The following is a 20,434-nucleotide window of genomic DNA, read 5'->3' as shown; positions in this document are numbered from 1 at the left end:
AATCAAATAACACACAAAATGATTACCCATGGGTTCTTTTTGAACTCTCTATACTATGCCTTGCTCTTAGAGTGATTTTTGTTGGACGACCACTCCTGGAGTAGTAACAATGCTGGTAGGCCTGACAGTGGATTGGTGATGCCCAAAATCTTTAAAAATTGTTTTGTAACTTTTACCAGCTTAGTGAAAATCAATAACCTGAGGTCCTCAGAAATCTGCTTTGATTAAGGCATGACGTGTTCACAAACCTTTGAGGTGAAGACTTGGGTTTATGTATATTTAAATAGGACAGGGCCACCCAAACTCACAACTATATATTATTATTATTATTATTATTTATTATTAATAATAATAATGAAAGTGGGAACAGCCCATTTGCTGGCAGGAGCATGCTCACTGAGGCACATCTGGTGATGACAACTACAGGAAGTCTGCCAGCTCTCGGCACATTGGCAGTAAACGATCACATGTACGAACTGCAGAGGGAGGGGCATAGTTTTATACCTGACGTTTCTCATGAATGGTATGTGTGTTAATATTTGCACATTGCAGTTTAACTTTTACTCAGGTTAGATTTTTCAAAACTAAAACTTTAGGTATCACGGTGAGATTTCCTAGACTAAGAGCAGGGATCAGATCTCGTCCCTCTACTTCTAATGGGCCACATCTTACACTTTGCGGAGGCACTTCTGCAGAAAAGGGCATCACTAGACGCACATTGAGAGGAGAAAGCAAAATGCTATTGTACCAAAGGTCTTCAGATCCACCTCCACTGCAAGACTCTTGTGGGCCCTTTTCTCTGCAAGGTAATCTGAGTAAATTTAAGGTACACTTCCCTTGGAGAATTGGTTATTCAGCTCTCCCCAGAATGAGAGAGCCTCCGATGACTTGGGTTGAGGGTCAACTGTAATGGTTATGGATTGTGTAGTGTTAAATAAATAGAGTCAATTAAAGCCCCTAGCCCCAGAGCATTTTTGTGTTGCTGTGTGTGATTTTTTTTGTTTGCCCACTCCCAGAAGGGAAATCGAATGGCAAGTGTGGGAAGGGATTGTGTCACTTTTAGCACCGCCCCTGTCGCGATCCTCAAGCCCCGGATCCACCCAGGATTTGGGAGGGTGCCTACTCTTCCGGGAGCCTTCCAGACATTCTGGAACAGTAGCCTAGTATGAGGTATAACATTATTTAAGAAGGTTCACTGTGCCCCACCAACATACCCCCAATAGCACTTCCATAGGGGATTCATCAGGGTGAGATATTTCAGGGAAACGAGTCCTCGATTAAAATAATTTACTCCAGCCAATGACATTTGTATATCATTATCCAATCGCTGGAACTTTACTTATATCTACATTCTATAAGCAGCTGCAATACAAGTACACTCATGGTATGTACTGCACACTCTAACCACACAATAAATTACCTGCACATTAAACTAACACACATAGTACATCCAGTATTACAGGTCCTGACTGCATATAAAATCATGCCATTTATTTACAGAGACAGGTTATTGCAGTGTGCTTGAAAACTGATCTTAGCACTGCTCCACACAGGTACAATGACTTTAAAAAGTATTTACCAGCTTTAGCATTTTATTTTCTTACATCCTGCAATAAGAATGTATTTATTTGGGAATTCTTACCATGATCAGCACAAATACTCATAACAATAAAAAAAAAAAGTCTTGTTTGGGTACATAATACTGCAGCATAGTGATGCTTTGTTAGTTGACCTTTTTATACTTGTTTTACATCAGCTGTCACTGTACTTTAGGATATCTTACCTGGTCACTTAATATGTTTATTTTTATTTTTTTTAAAGTTTGATATCCGTGGCCTTATCTGTGTGGAGTTTGTATGTTCTCCCTGTGTTTGCGTGGGTTTCCTCCGGGTGCTCCGGTTTCCTCCCACACTCCAAAAACATACTGGTAGGTTAATTGGCTATCAAAAATTGACCCTAGTCTCTGTCTCTCTGTCTGTTTCTGTGTGTGTATGTTAGGGAATTTAGACTGTAAGATCCAATGGGGCAGGGACTGATGTGAATGAGTTCTCTGTACAGTGCTGCGGAATCAGTGGCGCTATATAAATAAATGGTGAAGATGATATCTGTTATGCTGTAACTGATCATATTCTGAATAGTGTCTATTTGTATGTTTACAGTGCTGTTTATATTATAATATTTAACAATACTACTCTAGAAACTCTTTTATTTTTGTGTATATGAATGAATTTTCCATCAAATTACCTGCAATAGTGTGCCGTATATTTTCCTCTATGGTACATTGCATTTTTAGGAGGGACCCCAACACCTATCCCATAGGTGTTTTTTGTCTTTTGTACATATGGATTCTTCTAATTAATTTAATAAAAAAATCTCAAGGCTCCTCCTGACACTACAATAACACCCACAGGAGCCTTACACAGATGACCATAGTATAGGGATATAAAGCCCTTTAGTGCCACCCCTGACTGGGGATAGATGCAGCTTAAACTTTAGAGTCCTGGACACACTTTGAAAACTGCATCATGTGTCAGTAAAAGCTGCTAGCTGTTGGTAAACTTTACACAACTGTTATTAATAAATAAAAAAATGTATTTTCAAGGGCTGGGATCTTTGATCAACATGTCCTTTATGACACACTAATGTCTACATGGTATAATTACCAAGACTGACAGGTTGTAAGATGGAAACTAGTTATTTAACTTACAATTACTGCTGTGCATCCATTAACTATAGGAATATAGAGCAGGATATGACACAGTGAGAGGTATTAGTACACAACAGCATTATATTAGGAAAAATTGGAAGATTAAATCATAATAAAAGACCATTATCCCTGAGCCTCTGTGGAGTGTCCGGGCCTGCTCGTGTCAATAAAGCTGGTTGAAGCCCCTGCTGTGACGTCACCCGGCGGAAGATGGCGGCCCCGGTGACCGAGGCTCCCGGTTCGGAGGAAGAGGAGGAGGACGCCGGGAGGAAGGTGCGGGGGAGGCCGAGGCTGACCGACACCGACCGGGTGCGGCGCCGGCTGGAGTCCCGCAAGAAGTACGACTGCCGCCGGGTGTACCTGGGGGAGGCGCACGGAGCCTGGGTGCTGCGGAGGGAGAGAGGCGGGGAGGCCGAGGGGGAGGCCTGGAGCGACGCCAAGCTGGCAGCCTACCTCCTGGCCCTGGAGAGACACGGGTGAGGGGGCTGTGGCCGGGGCCCAGGGGCTCTGATCCGTCCTTGTAGTATATATCTGTGTATATGTGGCTTTTATGGCAGATATTATGTGTGTGTGTGTGTATATATATATAATATATATATATATATATATATATATATATATATATATATATATATATATATATATATATATATCTCATAGCTTCTATATAATATATGGGAGAGTATATACACCGATCAGCCCAACAATAAAACCACTGACACGTGAAGTGAATAACATGGATTATCAAATTCTAATGGCACCTGTCCAGGGGTGGGATATATAAAGCTGGGTACACACTACACGGTTTGCGTCCAATAATCGGCTAAATCAGCCGACATACGACCGCTCGTTCAAAAGTCGGGACAGTGTGTGCAGTGACACGATGGTGGAAAGTCTGCCCAAATGGACGATTGTCGCCTCATTTGGTTGGTCGTACCGTTTAATATTTTCGTTCCAATCTCGTTTCCGCTGTGTAGTGTGTATAAACTTCCGACCGATCCACAACAGTGAGTACGAAATTACAGCCATTGCTCACGACAACATGGCTGTAAAAAGTTGCTAACGGGACGCCCACTCTTCCCTTTATCGTCCTAAACAAGGCTAGTGTGTATGCAGTCCATGGACCGAGTGATTGGACCATCGATCGCATGTAAAATCGATCGGCATAAAAAGTTGGTGGAAAACTCTGTAGTGTGTACCTAGCTTTAGGCAGCAAGTTAACAGTCAGTCCTTGAAGTTGATGCTTTGAAAGCAGGAAAAATGGGCTAGCGTAAGGATCTGAGCGACTTTAACAAGGGCCAAATTGTGATGGCTAGACGACTGGGTCAGAGCGTCTCTAAAATGGCAGGTCTTGTGGGGTGTTCCCGGTATGCAGTGGTTAGTGACAGGATAGCCCGTCTAGTCCAATACCACAAAAGAGCTACGATGGTAGAAAGGTGTCAGAACACACGGTGCATTACAGCTTGCTACATATGGGGCTGCGTAGCTGCAGACTGGTCAGAGTGCCCATGCTGACCCCTGTCCACCACTGAAAGTGTCTACAATGGGCACGTGAGCGCCAAAACTGAACCATAGAGCAATGGAAAATGATGGCGACCTGGTCTGATGCAGCACATTTTCTTTTACATCATGTGGATGGCCTGGGGTGTGTTAATTGTTTACTTGGGTAACAGATGGCACCAAGATGCGCTATGGGGAGAAGGCAAATTGGCGGAGGCAGTGTGATGCTCTGGGTAATGTTCTGAAGTGTAACCTTGAGTTCTGGGACTCATATGGATGTTACTTTGACATGTACAACCTACCTAAACATTGTTGTAGACCAAGTACACCCCTTTGTGGCAATAGTATTCCCTGATGGCAGTGGCCTTTTTCAGCAGGATAATGCTTCCTGCCACACTGCGAAAATTGTTCAGGAATGGTTTGAGGAACATGAAAAAGCGTTCAAGGTGTTGAATTGGCCTCCAAATTCCCAGATCGCAATCATATCGAAAATCTGTGAGATGTGCTGGAAAAACAATTCCGGGCCACAGAGGCCACACCTTGCAACTTACAGGATTTAAAGGATAAGCTCCTAGCGTCTTGGTAACAAATACCACAGGACACCGTCCGATATCTCGTGGAGTCCATACTTTAATGGGTCAGAGCCCTTTTGGTAGCATGAGGGGGACCTACACAATATTAGGCAGGTGGTTTTAATGTTGTGACTGATCGGTATGAGTGCGTGTATATTTGTGTGTATATATGTATGTATGTATACAATGTATGTGTATATATAATATATATTCATAGCTCCTGTTAAATATTGAAATATGTGGGTATATTATGTTATATATTCTTCTGGTTTACATCACCTATTACTGTTTATTGCAGGAAACCCTGTGGGGACCTCCAGACCAGCTCACAGCACAGGAAACGTACGTCTTTATTCCTCATAACATCACGGTACAGGTCTCGTGGAAGTACAGGTCCCAGCATGCCAGAGACTGGTAGAGGCATGCTGGTATTTGTAGTCCCACAACAGCTGCAAAGCCGCAGTTTTTTTTACCTTTGGACAGTCTGAGACGGGGACTGCATGATCGGTGATGTTTGCGTGTTGCCTATGTCTGGTGCATTTTTGAGAAGCTTTCATCATCTTCTACATGCGTAAAGTACCCCATGTCAGAACTTAGATTTTAACTTAATTGCGTCCATAAAGCTAAATGCAGTGGTGGTGGTGTATAAGGTGGTACGCCATACCGCCACTTCTCTTACTGCCTTCATTGTAAAACTTACATTCCATTCACTTTCCCATTACATATTTCATTCCGACACTTCAAAATTTCCACTTTGAACCATTCAGTGAAATCGTGGTTGGCATCTCAGATGATTCCCGTTCTGCTCTAAGATCTGCAATGTCTATACCAGCTGTACCTCCTGAAACCAGGGATGTCCGTATTAAAGATGATTTCTACCCATAACTAATTTTGGCTGGACATCAGCAACATAAGATTAAGTACAGCCACTATAGTACCCTTTATGTGAAAATACAGAATTTATGGTGCTGATACACTGTAAATTTCATAGGTGTTCTGACGAGCAGATTCCTCTCTTCCCTGCATGTCCTGCTTACGGTGTGAGCCCTCCCAGAGTAAAGCTAATGATGGCAATCTGCAGATTGTCTGTGTGAAATCCACGTGGAAATACTTCTACTAAAAAAATCTGCATGAAAAAGGCATCTACTCTGGACGTTTTTACTGCATTTTGCATGCTTGAAACTCGCCCATTACCAATGCAATGTGAATAGGACCTTGAAATAGATTTGATAGATGGGGTATAGACTTTAGCAAGTTTAAATACAAGTATCTGAAAGTCCCGCTTATCTCTTTCCTCCGCAGGGCGTAGGCGCTGTGTGAATAATCTGCTGAGTTTGGTGACCTGGTATTATGACCACAAGAGCCACTGCCCTCATGAGCCTGGTCTTTCTGAGCTTGACACCAGTCACGTCCGATATGCCACAGCCGTGTGGCAGTGCCAGGCCGGGCATCACTTTTTCCAGGACATGCGTTGTCCCTTGAAGACACTGAATCGTAGAGGTGAGGAGTCTTTGTTGTATGCACATCCCCTATGACAGTGATGACTAACCTGTGGCACTCAAGGTGTGAAACTACAAGTCCCAGCATGCTCTGCCAGTTATCAGCTAGTTATCTACTGGCAAAGCATGCTGGGGCTTGTAGTTTCACAACACCTGGAGTGCCACAGGTTAGCTATCACTGCCTTATGATATCATTATTAAAAAAATAATAAAAAAAGCTTTTATTCACACCCATTTTACAAATGTGTTGTATGGAACACTGTACCGGTAACCATAGATGTCCACTACAATTTTATTATAGAATAATATACCCTCTGTTGTAAGGATATCGTAAGTCACAGATGATTTTCTGTTTATTAAGATACAACACTGAAGGCTGTCATTAAAGCAAACACCCTCTGAATAAAATAACGAACCGCTATAGAATGTTAAAATATACATTTAGTTTAAACAATAATTATTATAGGAAATTTTAAGTGCTTAATTGTGGAGTCGCAGATTTTTTACTTACTCACCACTAGTTTAAAATTAAAAAAAAAAAGAGACTTCCCTAAAACGCGTTGCAATTGCCCTAAGCTATCTGAACCCTGGTGCCGTATCTGCATCATCTTGCCATGGGTGGAGTACTGTTATTCAACTATTGCTATGACATCCACATCAGGGGGTCAGAATATCTACCCTGTGACCTCTATTCATCATTTTATTGGTGTTTTGGGGTCCAGTGAATACTCTGTGGCACCACACTTTAGGCATCGGTTATAGATTTCACACACAAGGACTATTACTGTTTGATTATGTTCAATTTTTTTTACCCTGCTTGTTTAACGCCCCAAAAAATATATCTGACAAGGACCCAGGTTGTCTCGGTTCCCTGTGTTGTACCTGCATCCTGTTGGTCATTTGGTAAAATGGTTAATTCTCTGGATGCCTCTCCACAGCATGTGATGATGGAGCCAGTTCGGACGACTCTTCCTCCAGGTCCACACCACTGATCCAGACCACAGAAATGTATCCGGATGCACCGCAGCCCCTTCACACGCTCTACTCTCAGCACTCCGAGAGCCTGACTGAAGGAGAGACGCAGTGTGGAGATGAAACGGAGACCGTCGTGTGTGTCCCCATGGGGCCGGGAGCCGGGGGGCTTTTTGACGGAGTGACTCAGGAGGCACTGGGACAGGTTGTGGCTGCCGGCTGCCCTTCCCAGGTCATCATCATCGCTGGGCCTGGCTATGAGGCATTGGCAGCAGAAGGCATTCAGCTGGACGTGGCGGGAGGAAGCAGCGGAGAGGAGGGTACATGTACCACTCTGGCGGCTGTGTCTGCGTTCACACAGACGGAGGACCAGGAAGAAGAGCATGGAGAAGTGACCATAACAGGTAACCTATTAGTGACTCGGGCTGGATAAAGTGATGGGAAACGTATTGTGTCCCCACACGGGACAGATAATGGGGTGATGTGGGATGTGTCCCTCTTATTGCAGAGCGGTACAGTTGTGAGCGAGATATGTAACGTATAGTGTGTTCCTCTCACCACAGGGTGACAGTGCTTTGTACAGGATAGACTCAGTGAGTTTGTCACTCTATACTTCCACCTAGAGGAGGATGCACTCTACACTCTGCAAGCGGAGCAGTCCGAGGAGGTGGAGCCCCAAACGCTAGATGCCCAATTGTCTGAGGCTGCTTCCATGGAGGGACCAGCTGGACCAGGAACTATGGAGGACGGGGACTGCCGAACAGAGAGCACTCGGCATGTGCACAAGGAGCCGGAAAAGTGAGTGTGAGCCTCCCGTGTATTTAGCGTTAAAGATAGAAAAGGGGGAAACTGGGTACAACTGAGGGAAAATGCAAATGATCATTTCTAAGGACTAGTTCACTGTACGATAACCCATCCTCCATGATATCATAAGTCCATCTGGCTGTTAAATCTTTACTGGGCACCTTGTATTGGTAGACCTCATGTGTCACATATAGTTCAGGGTATTTGGTGAGGACCACTGCCTGCCACAAAGATAATGTAATTCGATATTTATAATGTCCCGCGTGTACCCAGGAAGAGGAATCATCGCTCACGGGTGGCGGATGCTGATGGGGTTCTTGAGATGTTCCACTGTCCTTATGAGGGTTGTGCTCAGGTCTACACTGCGCTCAACAGCTTCCAGGTAGGTTCAATCCCTGTGTGACCTCATTCCTATTCCTGTCTGGTCCATTCTCCAGTATTTCTTTCTTCTCTCTGTGAGGCGGCTGTCTCTCAGCCTTGTACCCGTTCCCTACTCTGACATTGAACGCCTGTCTGCCTTCTGTCTGGCATATCGTTTCTCTTTGGTCACAGCGTTGAGCTCTCTTTAGTCTTCCAGGTGGCCTAATATCTGAAATGGATTTTTCTCTCTCCTTTAGAATCATGTAAATTTGGTTCACAGAAAAGGTAAAACCAAAGTGTGCCCTGAAGCTGGCTGCGGAAAGAGATTTTACCTGTCTAATCACCTGCGCCGACACATGATCATACACACAGGTACGGTCTGACCCTCTCTGAGCAGATACATGCGTGGCAACATGTGCAAACTTCTGCCTGTATCTCCATAAGGTATCCGTGAGTTCATCTGTGAGACGTGCGGAAAATCGTTTAAAAGGAAAAGTCACCTGGAGGTCCACAGGAGGACACACACCGGAGAGACCCCCTTACAGTGAGAGCCCATGTTCTCTACATACAGGTTATATCATGGCGGTGTATGGGTTATTGTTGTACTCAAAGCGCGGAGGCCGAGGGTCCGGGTTGGGGAGCGTGCGGAGGCCGAGGGTCCGGGTTGGGGAGCGTGCGGAGGCCGAGGGTCCGGGTTGGGGAGCGCGCGGAGGCCGAGGGTCCGGGTTGGGGAGCGCGCCGAGGGTCCGGGTTGGGGAGCGCGCGGAGGGTCAGGGTTGGGGAGCGCGCGGAGGCCATGCGGGTTAGGAGACTACTAAGGACGGGGTTTTTGTTTTGTTTTTCATCTCCAAATCATTAGCAGGGTGCTATCTACACACTAAATTAAACTTAAAGTCATACTTATATGTACAGTTTGCAGATGTGCCTGGAACAGTCCTATTCTGCTCTGCTAAGTACTCTAACTCGAGCAGGTGTTGATCCCCCCCCCCCACCGTGTTCTAGTACCATTAATATGAACTGGAAATTCAGTAGTGATAGGGCATCGACACGTGAGAGATTACAGTACAAATAAAGACAACATGTCTGCACTTTTCCTTCTAATGCCCAAGTGTCCCTCTCTGCCTGCAGGTGTGAGGTTTGCGGGTTCCAGTGCAGGCAGCGGGCATCTCTGAACTGGCACATGAAGAAGCACGGCTCCGAGATCCAGTACAGCTTCTCCTGCGAGCAGTGCGGGAAACTCTTCGAGAAACGAGAGAGCGTTAAATTCCACAAGCTGAAGAGTCATCCTGAGGGGAGGGCCACGTGAGGGTGACCGGGACCAGATGACTCGCTTGCAAGCCTGACGCTGAAAGGGGAGAGTGGCATGTTTGGTGTGGGAGCCTTCATTCGTCCTGGAACCATTGACCGCCCTTTCCCAGTAGGACCCAGCTCCGTATGATGGGATGAATCTTTCTCTTAGTATAATAATTTCAGTGACTGTGCTTCCCTTATAAACATCCAGCTTGGAACACAGGCAAAATGAGAACATTCTTCTACCTGCATTCTGCTCATCATTGGTGATAATATACCCAGTGGTAAAAACAGGAGGCTCTATAGTTAGTGCAAGAGGCAGCCTGATGCGTCTGCAGTGTATAAATATATTTATTGAGGCTAGTACCAGCGTAATCCTGTACTACATCCTTGTCCCAGCACTGGAGTACATTTATAAAAGCAAAAACTGTTCTACAGCAGAAACATATGTATTAAAAAAAAAAAAATGAACCCTTTTTTGGGGGAAATGTCCCTCAAACCTGCACCAGAATTTAGTTCATGGTCCCTTTCTGGCTCATGGTGTGAATCACTGTGTCCCAGAATTTATTAATGGCACCCGGCCAGTAACGGCCTTCCACCCTGACAGACATCATATCTAACATTCCCTTTGCTATTTTGGAAACGTCTTCTGTATTTTGCCCAGCGTGGGGGGTAGGGGGCGCGCTGCCTGGCTTATTGATGCCTGCTCAAAGCTCTTTATAATAAAATACACTTTATTTATTATACATCATAGTCTCTTGTTCTTTATGCTCTACATTCATATTAAAGATTCAGCATTTTCAGGATGCAATACTGGGATAAGACTAAAATCGGAGAGCATGCAATATATAATACAGATGACTACTATGTGTAATGTAACAGATAGGAGCTGCATGATAATGAATTTTTATATCCCCCCCCCCCCCCCCCACCTTCAGATTTACTCCCATGGCAGCCATTACAATCCGTAAGATCCCACCTAGTTTCAGTAAAGACTATTTATAAGGCCGCTTCTCCTCTGTGTCTCTGGGTAACTTCCCAAGCTGTCCCTGACAAATATAAATATAATAAAGCACTACGGAATTTGCTGGCGCTATATAAATTGATGATGATGGTGATAATAAGCATGGTGGAAACTGCTGCTTGAAGTAAAGGAATTACCAGGAATTATTTGGTGGGGAAAAACACGAGCTACATATACTGCATAATCAAAAATGTACTCGGTGGCTATATACGAAACATGTCTCCCACACTGAGAGTCTATAGAAGGGTGACATCCAGATTAGGGACTAGCAAAGGTATAGATAGATGTCCAGCCTGCTGCTTTTCAAAGCTCTGTCACCTAAGCTAGAGCGGTTCTAGCATAAGATGCTGCAGCTTATGTTGATTGGTCGCTCAGAATCTCTGGCACCTTACGCCTATTCCTCTTGTATGCCTGTATAATTACTTCCCTTATGCATTCTGACCTGGATAAATAAATGTAAATTGCCCTAACAAGATCCAACTAGTGCAGTTTTGGTCGTGAACAAGAGGATCGCAGCACGACCTCTTGATTAATGTGGAATGCAGACACTAGTTTTGCCAGAAACAGTGGATTGGCCCTTTATACATTACCCATACCCAGGAGGTATGGGGGTATATTATCCTTTCCCTGAATCAGAAATGGGATCCTGGAAGACGCATCCTAGTGTTGATGTTCCTGTGGCTCATCCGGAAAAATCTACAATTATTCCATTGCCCAATGCTGCCAATTTGACAGATGGCACTGACAGAAAATGCGAAGACATTTTAAAGTCAATTTATTTGGCCTCTAGGGCATCCTTGCGCACGACTATGGCAGTTGCCTGGGTCATTAAAGCAGTGGAAAAATGGGCAACAGCCCTGAGTGATGGCATTCAAGCTTGCACTGAAAGAACTGATCTGTTCTCCTTGGCAGACCATAACTAAGAGGCTGCTGAGTTTCTGGGAGATGCAGTTTTAGATGCTGGGCAGGAGTTCTCTCGTACCTCTTCTTTAGTCCTAGCAGCCAGATATACTCTCTGGCTCAAATCTTGGTCCAAAAGAGCTTTGGAGGCATTGCCTTTTTTTGGGTCGATGTTTGGCCAAGCTCTGGACAAATTTATTTCCCGGCCCACGGGAGGTAAGAGCTCTCTTCTTCCGGTGGTCACTCCTAAAGCAAAAGGGAATCATTTTTGTTCCTTTCATTATGTGGGGTACTCCAGAGGGGCTCCTACAAGGGTTCAGTCCGCTTCACCGAGGGGAGAGGCAGGCATGTTTGGTGAGGCCGTCCTGCACCCAAACAGGCTGAAAAGCCGTCTGCATGACTCGCAGCCCTGCCCGCCGGTAAGAGTGGTTGTGGGGGTTCGGGTATTGAGTTTTCAGGAACAGTGGGAGAATTCTACCACCGATACCCGGGTAAGGGGGGTAGATTCCAAGGGATACATTCTGGTCCTAGCAGGACCGCCTCTGAGGCGTTGCCTAAACACCCTCTTCCTAAGGATTCAGTCAGACGGGAGGTCTTACAAAAGGCCGTCTGCTCTTTGGTGAATTCAGGAGTGGTTGTTTCAGGCAGAGAATGGTCTGGGTTATTGCTCACACCTATTTCTAGACCAAAAACCGGACATTTCGACCTATTCTCAATTTAAAAGCTCTCAACCCCCATTTAGGAGTTCTAGGGTGTCATATGGAGTCTATACGTTATGCTATAAACTCCTTGGACATCAAGGATGCATACCTAGCCATACTCATTTGGAAGGGATACTACAGCTTTCTGAGGTTTATGGTGGATCAGAAGCAATACCAATTCCAGGCTCTTCCCTTTTGGTTTGGCTACAGCTCCTCGGGTATTTACAATGGTAATGGCAGTCTGTCACACGGCAGGCGATCGGGCTGCACACCCGATCCCCGGCGCCCTTACCTGGTCCTGACGACTGCTCACTCCATTCCAGTCGCCGCCTTCTTAATTTTGGTTTTGCGCATGCGCAGACCCTCTGCTCCATTTCCATTGGCTAATGTTTTTGGCTCCAAACTTCGAAAGGCACCACATCCTGATGTTTGGTGCCTGTTCTTTTAGTTACCTCCAAGATGCTAGACGTGGCTTCATTTCTCCTTCTGACTACAGAGCTGAAACTCCATAGTGTACTTGCCACCATTCCAGTTGTACTTGTTGCCCGCCAAGCTGACTCTACAGTATAGTTCACCGCCATTCCAGTGGTAACCTGCTTACTGCAGAATTGACCACAGTGTACTTGCTACCATCTCTCCAGTGGTAACCTGACGGTCTCTACTACTCTTCTGTTTGTTTTGTCTGCCATTGCTGACCATCTTTGCATATTCTCCTAAAGGGTTTTGCCTGGTACTCCTAGTAGGGGCCGTGACCTGCAGGATAGGTGCAGCAAAGGCCAAACCGCCTAGTGGCGGTTCCTGGTGAATACCGTCTCCCCATTAGACTCCGCGCCTTACTTGAGTAGTGCAAATCTAGGCAAACCGAGGGATCCATTCCTGAATTAGTACAGCAAGAACAGGCCATGACGGATCCAGACGTGGAACCATCAGCCAAAGATATGCTTCAGCATTTGCTTAACCGAGTGGAACAGAGCAGGATGCTATTCAACGTCAACTCATACAGGGTTTTCAGACCCTTGCAGCCCGCATTGACTCTTTGCAAGCACCACCTGCTGAATCGGCAGTGAATCCTCCTGTGCCAGTGGCAGCATCAGCTTCTACCTCTACCCTACGAATTCCAACTCCTACCAAGTTTGATGGGAATCCTAAATCCTGTCTTGGTTTCCTGAACCAATGCTCTGTACAGTTCGAGTTGCAACCACAAAATCTCCTAACCCAGAGATCCAAGGTGGCTGTCAGGAGCCGTGGCGGCCTCGGGCACCGCCGCGACTCACTTCCTGTTCAAGTGAACGTCCCGGCCGTCTCCATGACGACCGGGGCGTCACTTCTGGTTTCTCGGGCCCGACCGTTGCCAAGGCAACGGCCGGACGCCAAGTGTAACAAGCGGTGCGCCCCGGCAATTGAGGCAGCCGGGCGCATGCACTAGGATAGCCTGCGGGCTAATTTATGTTAATGGCATGTCTGTGATGCGTTTTCAGGGCTAAGCCCTGATTGGCCAAAGTCTGTATATAGCCTCCCTGCCGGTTATAGCGTCCAGTTACCTGTCCGCTTAATCTGCTCCTGCCTTGTATTGGTGAAAACCTCTTGGACTGCTTCCCTGTGTATGACCCCTTGCCTGGATTTGGACCCTGCCTGTGTTCCTCGTGACCCCGACATCTGGCTTGTTTACCGACCTTCCTGTCTGCTCGTGACCCTTGACCTCGGCTTGTTTATTGGAATTGCTACCTGCTGCCGGCCCTTGACCTCTGCTTGGACTTCACTCAGACCTTCCTCTCAGACCTTCCCCTCGCTCGCCAAAGCAGGTTTCTTTTTCGTGAGGTGGCTCCTTAAGGCCGTGTATTGACTACCGGGACTCAACGCCACAACCATCAAAAACCGTTGCCCCATTCCTCTCATTACGAAGCTCTTTGACCGTATAAAAGGTGTCAAAATCTTCACCAAATTAGATTTTTGAGGAGCCTATAACCTCATTAGGATCAAATCAGGGGACGAGTGGAAGACGCCGTTTAATACATGTGACTGTCATTATGAATACTTTGTAATGCCGTTCGGTCTGTGCAATGTACCTGCTGTATGTCAACGTTTTGTTAATGAAATATTCAGAAACCTTCTCTATGTATGTGTGGTCGTGTACCTTGACGACATTTTGATCTTCTCCCAAGATATCTCCTCTCACCGAAGTTCTCTCCAGGTTACACCTAAACCAACTTTTCTGTAAACTTGAGAAGTGTTCCTTCGAACTTCGTCAGATGCCTTTCCTAGGTTACATCATATCTGGATCCGGATTACGAATTGATCCTGATAGAGCAATTCTGGATTGCCCCTTTCCGCTAGGCCTCAAGCCCATTCAGCGGTTCCCTGGGTTCGCCAATTATTACAGTTGCTTCATCAAAGATTATTCCACCATTGTGGCCCCTATTGTGACCCTTACCCGGAAAGGATCTAATCCAAAATCTTGGTCTTTAGCCTCCTTGGAGGCCTTCGAATTCCTTAAGAAAGCCTTTGCTTCTACACCTATCCTCCGACAACCTGACACCTCCTTTCCTTTCTTTCTGGAGATTGATGCCTCTAATGTGGGCATAGGAGCAGTCCTTTTGCAGAAGTCCCCTCGAGGGCAATTTTCATCCTTGTGCTTTTTTCTCTAGGAAATTTCTCCCTGCAGAAAGGAACTAAACCATTGGGGACAAGGAATTACTTGCAATCAAGGCAGCTCTTATCGCTTAGCGTTATCTTTTGAAGGGTGCTTGACACCCAGTTACCATTTTTACTGACTATAAGAACCTTCTGTATCTTCAATCGGCACAGACAAGCATGGTCACTCTTCTTTTCCCGCTTTGACCTCCGCATAACCTTGAAGCCCGTGGAGAAAAACCAGAGCTGATCTCGTGCGTTTTCCTCAGACACTCTTTTGGAGGACAGTCCTTCTCGTCCCATCCTGGGCCCCAAATGTCTCATCCTCCACTGTGCTCAAATCTCCTATCTTTCCATTTGGGAAGACTTTCGTTTCTTCTGGTCTCTGCAAAAGGCTTCTGGGTAATTCTATTCCACTTGTTTCTCCGGTCACAATGGGGTTCGTAAAACCACTGCACTGGTGTCTAGAAACTACTGGTGGCCAAGCCTATGATCCGATATCAGGGACTTCGTTTCCTCCTGTGGCGTTTGCGCCCAACACAAGTCTACTCACCAGCCTTCCTCCGGCCAGTTACTTCTGTTACCCATTCCACAGGAATCTTGGACCCATATCAGTATAGAGTTTATTACAGACCTTCCACCCAGCAAGAAATGTACCACCATATGGGTTGTAGTGGATCGGTTTTCTGTCTTCTCTGGTGTTGGCATCTCATTTTGTTAGATATTTGCCGTCTGCATGGCTGTCCTGCCGAAATAGTCTCGGACTTGGGCGTCCAGTTCGTGTCTAAGTTCTGGAGATCTCTCTGCAAATTATTGGATATTAAATTGAATCTATTATCCTTATACCATCCCCAATCCAACGGGCAGACCGAACGGGTGAACCAGGATTTAGAGACTTGCCTCAGGATGTTCTCTTCTGCCAATCAAGACAACTGGGTTGATCTCCTACCCTGGGCCCGGGGGTAGGCCCACGCTTTTCATGAATCTACCACTACTTCCCCCTTTTTTGTGGTCTATGGTCATCATCCTCCTCTTCCAAAATTTTCATCCCTCCCTCCCACCCAGGTTCCTGCTGCTGATAGGTTACACCAGATTTTTCGCTCCATCTGGACTCAAGTTAGGTCCTGTCTTAAGAAATCTTCCAGTCACTACAAACTTTCCGCAGTTAAGAAACGACGGTTACTTCCTATCGGAGTCGGATATAGGGTGTGGCTATCCACTAAAAATATTTGTCTCAAGGATCCTTGTATAAAACTGGCTCCACGGTTCATTGGTCCTTACAGTATTTCCCGAGTCATCAATCCTTCGTATTTATAATTCCTTCCATGTCTCCCTGTTGAAACCACTGAGGATTAATTGTTTCTCATCTCTATCATCCTCCACCATTCCAAGAGTTCATCAGGAGGAGGAGTTTGAACTCAATCAATTCCTGGACTCTTATTAAGTATTACACAGGTGGCCTGAAGTATCTCGTGGATTGGAAGGGCTTCGGTCCCGAGGATCACTCCTGGGTGTGTGCCTCCGACATTCACGCACCTCTATTGTTGGAAAGTATTCATAAGAAGTTCACCGTGAAGCCTAGCAGTAGGCATGCAGTGCCCACCTTTAAAAGGGGAGTACTGTCACACGCCGGGCGATTAGGCTGCACACCTGATCCCCGGCACTCTTACCTGGTCCCGCTGACTGCTCACTCCGTCCCGGTCGCCGCCTTCTTCATTTCGGGTCTGCATATGCGCAGACCCAAGCTATTCATTCCCTCTGCTCCATTCCCATTGGTTAATATTTTTGGCTCCAAACTTCAAAATGCACCTCCTGATGTTTGGTTGCCTGTTCTTTTAGTTACCTCCAAGGTACTAGACGTGGCTTCATTTCTCCTGTTGACTACAGAGCTGACACTCCATAGTGTACTTGCCGCCATTCCAGTAGTACCTGTTGTCCGCAGAGCTAACTCTCTACAGAGTACTGCACTGCCATTTCACTGACACTCCACAGTGTACTTGCTACCATCTTTTCAGTGGTAACCTACCGGTCTCTACTACTCTTCTGCTCGTGTTGTCCGCCATTGCTGACCATCTTTTCATATTCTCCTAAAGGGTTTCGCCTGGTACTCCTAGTAGGGGCCGTGACCTGCAGGATAGACGCAGCAAAGGCCAAACCGCCTAGTGGCGGTTCCTGGTGAATATCGTCTCCCCGTTAGACTCCACGCCTTACTTGAGTGGTGCAAATCTAGGCAAACCGAGGTATCCATTTCTGAATTGGGACAGTCATGGCTGCGCAGTTAAGGTTGCGAGGGGTAGTGATCATTCCCTACCTGGACAACCTCCTGATCAAAGTTCTGCTTTGCTCACATGTGCAGTTGATAATGGACTTCTTACAAGTCCATGGCTGGATTATCAATATCAAGCAATTAGGCATGCTGCCTACTCCAAAGGATGGTGTTTCTGGCTCTGTTCCATACCAGAGCCCAGAAGGTGTTAACTCTGGACAAAATTTGGACTCATTAACACCAGGTGAAGACGTTTTAGTTCTACAGTGTATGAAACTGATGGTGTGTATGGTGTCTTGTTTCGAGGTGGTTCGGTTTCCCCGGTTACCTCTTGAAAATTTCATCTGGAGATTCTGGCAAAGCGGTCGAGGTCACATCCTCGCTGGGAAGGTCAGTACCTTGAGCTGTCAGCAGAGACTCATCAGTCTCTACTATGGTAGCTCAGGTTAAGGAATCTGAGTCAGGGAGGTCCCTTTGATACGTGGAAACTGGAGGGTGGTGACAATGGATCCCAGCCTTTCGGGTTGTGGAGAGGTCTCTCTCAATCTCTGATTACGAGGAACTTGGACTTGCGAGGAGTCATGGTTACCCCTAAATGTCCTGAAATTGAGGACCATTTTCAATGCTCTAAGTCAGGCCCAGTCTCATCTGTGGTTCTGGCCAATCCTTATCCAGTCAGACAATGCAGTGGCTTATGTCAACCACCAAGGAGGAACCAGAAGCTCTCTTGCTATGAAGCAGGTAGCCATGATTGCGAAATGGGCAGAAGGTCAGGTTCCAATAATTTTGCCGATATTCCTCCGGGGAGTACTCAATTGGGAGGCAGACTACTTGAGTCACCATGCCCTTCATTTGGGGTAGTGGTCCTTCCACCTGGAGATGTTAACTAGGAATGTTCTCAGGTGGGGTCAGCCGGTGATTGACCTAGTGGCCTCTCAGTTGTTCATAAGGTGAACAGGTACTTTTCAGTGACAAGGGATCCTCAGGCTATTTTGGTGGACGCCATGACAGTCCTTTGTGTTTCCTGTTGCTATTTGTCTTCCCTCCAATTCCATTGTTGCTGAGGGTTCTAAAAAAGGTAAGGTGAGAAAGGGTTCCAGTAATTCTACTGGCTCCCGATTTTCCTCGGAGGTCCTGGTGGATGGACCTTCCAAACATAGCAGTTTAACTGCCTGACATTTTTCTCTAAGAGAAGACCTGCTCAGCCAAGGTCCGTTCTTTCACCAAGACTTGCATGACGCCTGGAAGTTAAAACCTTGATTCTAGGAAATAACGGCTTTTACGGTTATCTGGACAATGATGAATGCCAGGAAACAGATCATCTTCCAGTAATTATAACAGAATCTGGAAATCTTATATTGGTTGGTGTGAGATGAGAGGTTCCTACCTTTTCGGATAGCTAGGTTGTTAGCTTTCTTACACAATGGTCTGGATAAGCGATAGCGTCTAGTGTGCCTTAAGGTCCAGATTTTGGCATAGTCAGAGGCGTTTTGGCTCAGCTACTTGATGTGCAAACCTGTTTTTTTTTTTTTAAAGGGGTTCTACATGTGCAGTCATTTTTTATTATTTTTTCCTGTGATGGAGCCATGGGACCTTACTTAGGTTCTCAGGATCTTGCAGAAATCGCCCTTTGAACTGCTGGAATCTGTTCCTGGTAAATTTCTCAACTGGAAGGTGGTCTTTTTACTGTCCATTTCCTCAGGCAGGAGGGTTTTGGAGTTGGTGGCTCTTTCCTGTCACTCACATTTTATTTCCTTTCATGACTATAGCGCAGTACTCAGTACCATGCCCTCTTGTTAAACTAAAAGTGATTTCCAGGTTCCACATCAATCAGGACATAGTTATTCCGGCTTTGCCTAGAGAACTTCAGTCCAACGGTCAGGGGTCTTCTGCTCATGGATGTGGTCTGCGCCTTGTGAATTTATGTGAATCGGCCGGTGTCAGTCAGGAAAACTGAAAGCCTGCGGGTGTTGTATGAAGTTCAAAAAGCATGACTGGCCAGCCTCAAATCAAGACGATGGCTACAGTTTGTCAGGCTTATGTCTCAGATGGTTCTCCAGGTCCAGTTGGTCTTACTGCCCATTCCCAAAGGTGGGTTAGTTCTTCATGGGCGACAAGGCACAGGGCCTCGGTCGAGCAGTTGTGGTGGGCAGCTACTTGGTCTTACGTCCACACATTCACCAGATTCTATTGATTCCATGTCTTTGCTTCCAAAGACGCAAGTTTTGGCTGTAACGTTTTACATGCTGCTCCCTCTGAGCATTCCCATTCAGAGGGGCAGCTTTGGAACATCCCCATAGTTAGCAGTGTCCTCCATCAGTGCAAGAGAAAAGATTTTTCTACTTACTGTAAAATCTATTTCTCTAAACACAGTTGGGGGACCCTTGTTTGTTTCTAACAGTTCTGTTGGTAGTTCTGTCGGTTGCTTTTCGCCCTCTCTTGAGGCTTGGTTAGTTAAATAAACTGAGCCTTTCCCGCCTGGGGGTATAGAGGAGAGGGCGCAGGCTAGACAAGTTTTTAGTGCTTTTACTCGAGAGCTCTCTTTATACCTCATGGTTAGCAGTGTGTCCCCTAACTGTGTTTAGATAAATAGACTTTTCGGTAAGTACAAAAATCTTACCTGGATCCCAAGAAACGTTTCTTGTTATGATGGCATGATGCAACTTTGTCCTTTTTCACTTTCCATCCATGTTCTTGAAAAAAGGCCATCACTTGAGCAGTCATGCAGTTGACAATGATGCCGTCCAAATAGGGCCAATCATGACACCTTCTTAATTCTGCCACCAGAGTAACTAGCACATTAGCCAAGCAATATCACAGAGGACATTTACCAAAGGGCAGGCACATGAATTGACAGTGCTGACCCATGACATAGAACTTTATCAATTTCATGTGATGAATGCAAAAGGGATGTGAAAATAGGGCGTCCTGATGATAGTGTGTCTTCCTGACCTGAAGGAACAAGAGAAATTGCCTTTGAGTTGTTATTAAAGTTTGCTGACTCTTGTGTAAAGCTGCCAACTCAGCTAAGGTGGATGGAGTCCTGGATTGGACAAAAAAAAAAAGGTTCCTCCTGGGATACTGATGGAGCCATCTTGTATCCAGTTATTACCAGAACCAAAACCCATTGATCTGTGATAGAATAGATCCACATTTCTGCTTTTTGAGAGATTCTGCCCCCCCCCTTACTGGTGTTAATGGAGAATAA

The 20,434-nt window shown here is 45.9% G+C and overlaps 1 protein-coding gene across 2 annotated transcripts; it reads left to right on the top strand.

Moving 5' to 3' along the window:
- The first annotated feature begins 2,847 nt into the window (after positions 1-2,847).
- Positions 2,848-10,450, top strand: ZNF653 (zinc finger protein 653). Of its 2 annotated transcripts, none has more exons than XM_075206705.1 (9): positions 2,848-3,183; positions 5,078-5,121; positions 6,082-6,279; positions 7,217-7,654; positions 7,874-8,048; positions 8,328-8,436; positions 8,672-8,786; positions 8,859-8,958; positions 9,543-10,450. In XM_075206705.1, the coding sequence occupies exons 1-9, from the start codon at positions 2,918-2,920 to the stop codon at positions 9,718-9,720; spliced, it is 1,623 nt and encodes a 540-aa protein (XP_075062806.1). In that variant the 5' UTR covers positions 2,848-2,917; the 3' UTR covers positions 9,721-10,450. The 2 variants fall into 2 exon arrangements, with proteins under 2 accessions (XP_075062806.1, XP_075062807.1); XM_075206706.1 differs by having other exon boundaries at positions 2,850-3,045.
- The last annotated feature ends 9,984 nt before the right edge of the window (positions 10,451-20,434 follow it).

The sequence above is a fragment of the Mixophyes fleayi genome, chromosome 4 (genome assembly GCF_038048845.1).
Source record: "Mixophyes fleayi isolate aMixFle1 chromosome 4, aMixFle1.hap1, whole genome shotgun sequence".
Classification (NCBI taxonomy): domain Eukaryota; kingdom Metazoa; phylum Chordata; class Amphibia; order Anura; family Limnodynastidae; genus Mixophyes; species Mixophyes fleayi.
The sequence above is the reverse complement of the archived record's forward strand: the minus strand, read 5'-3'. Positions and strand labels throughout refer to the sequence as shown.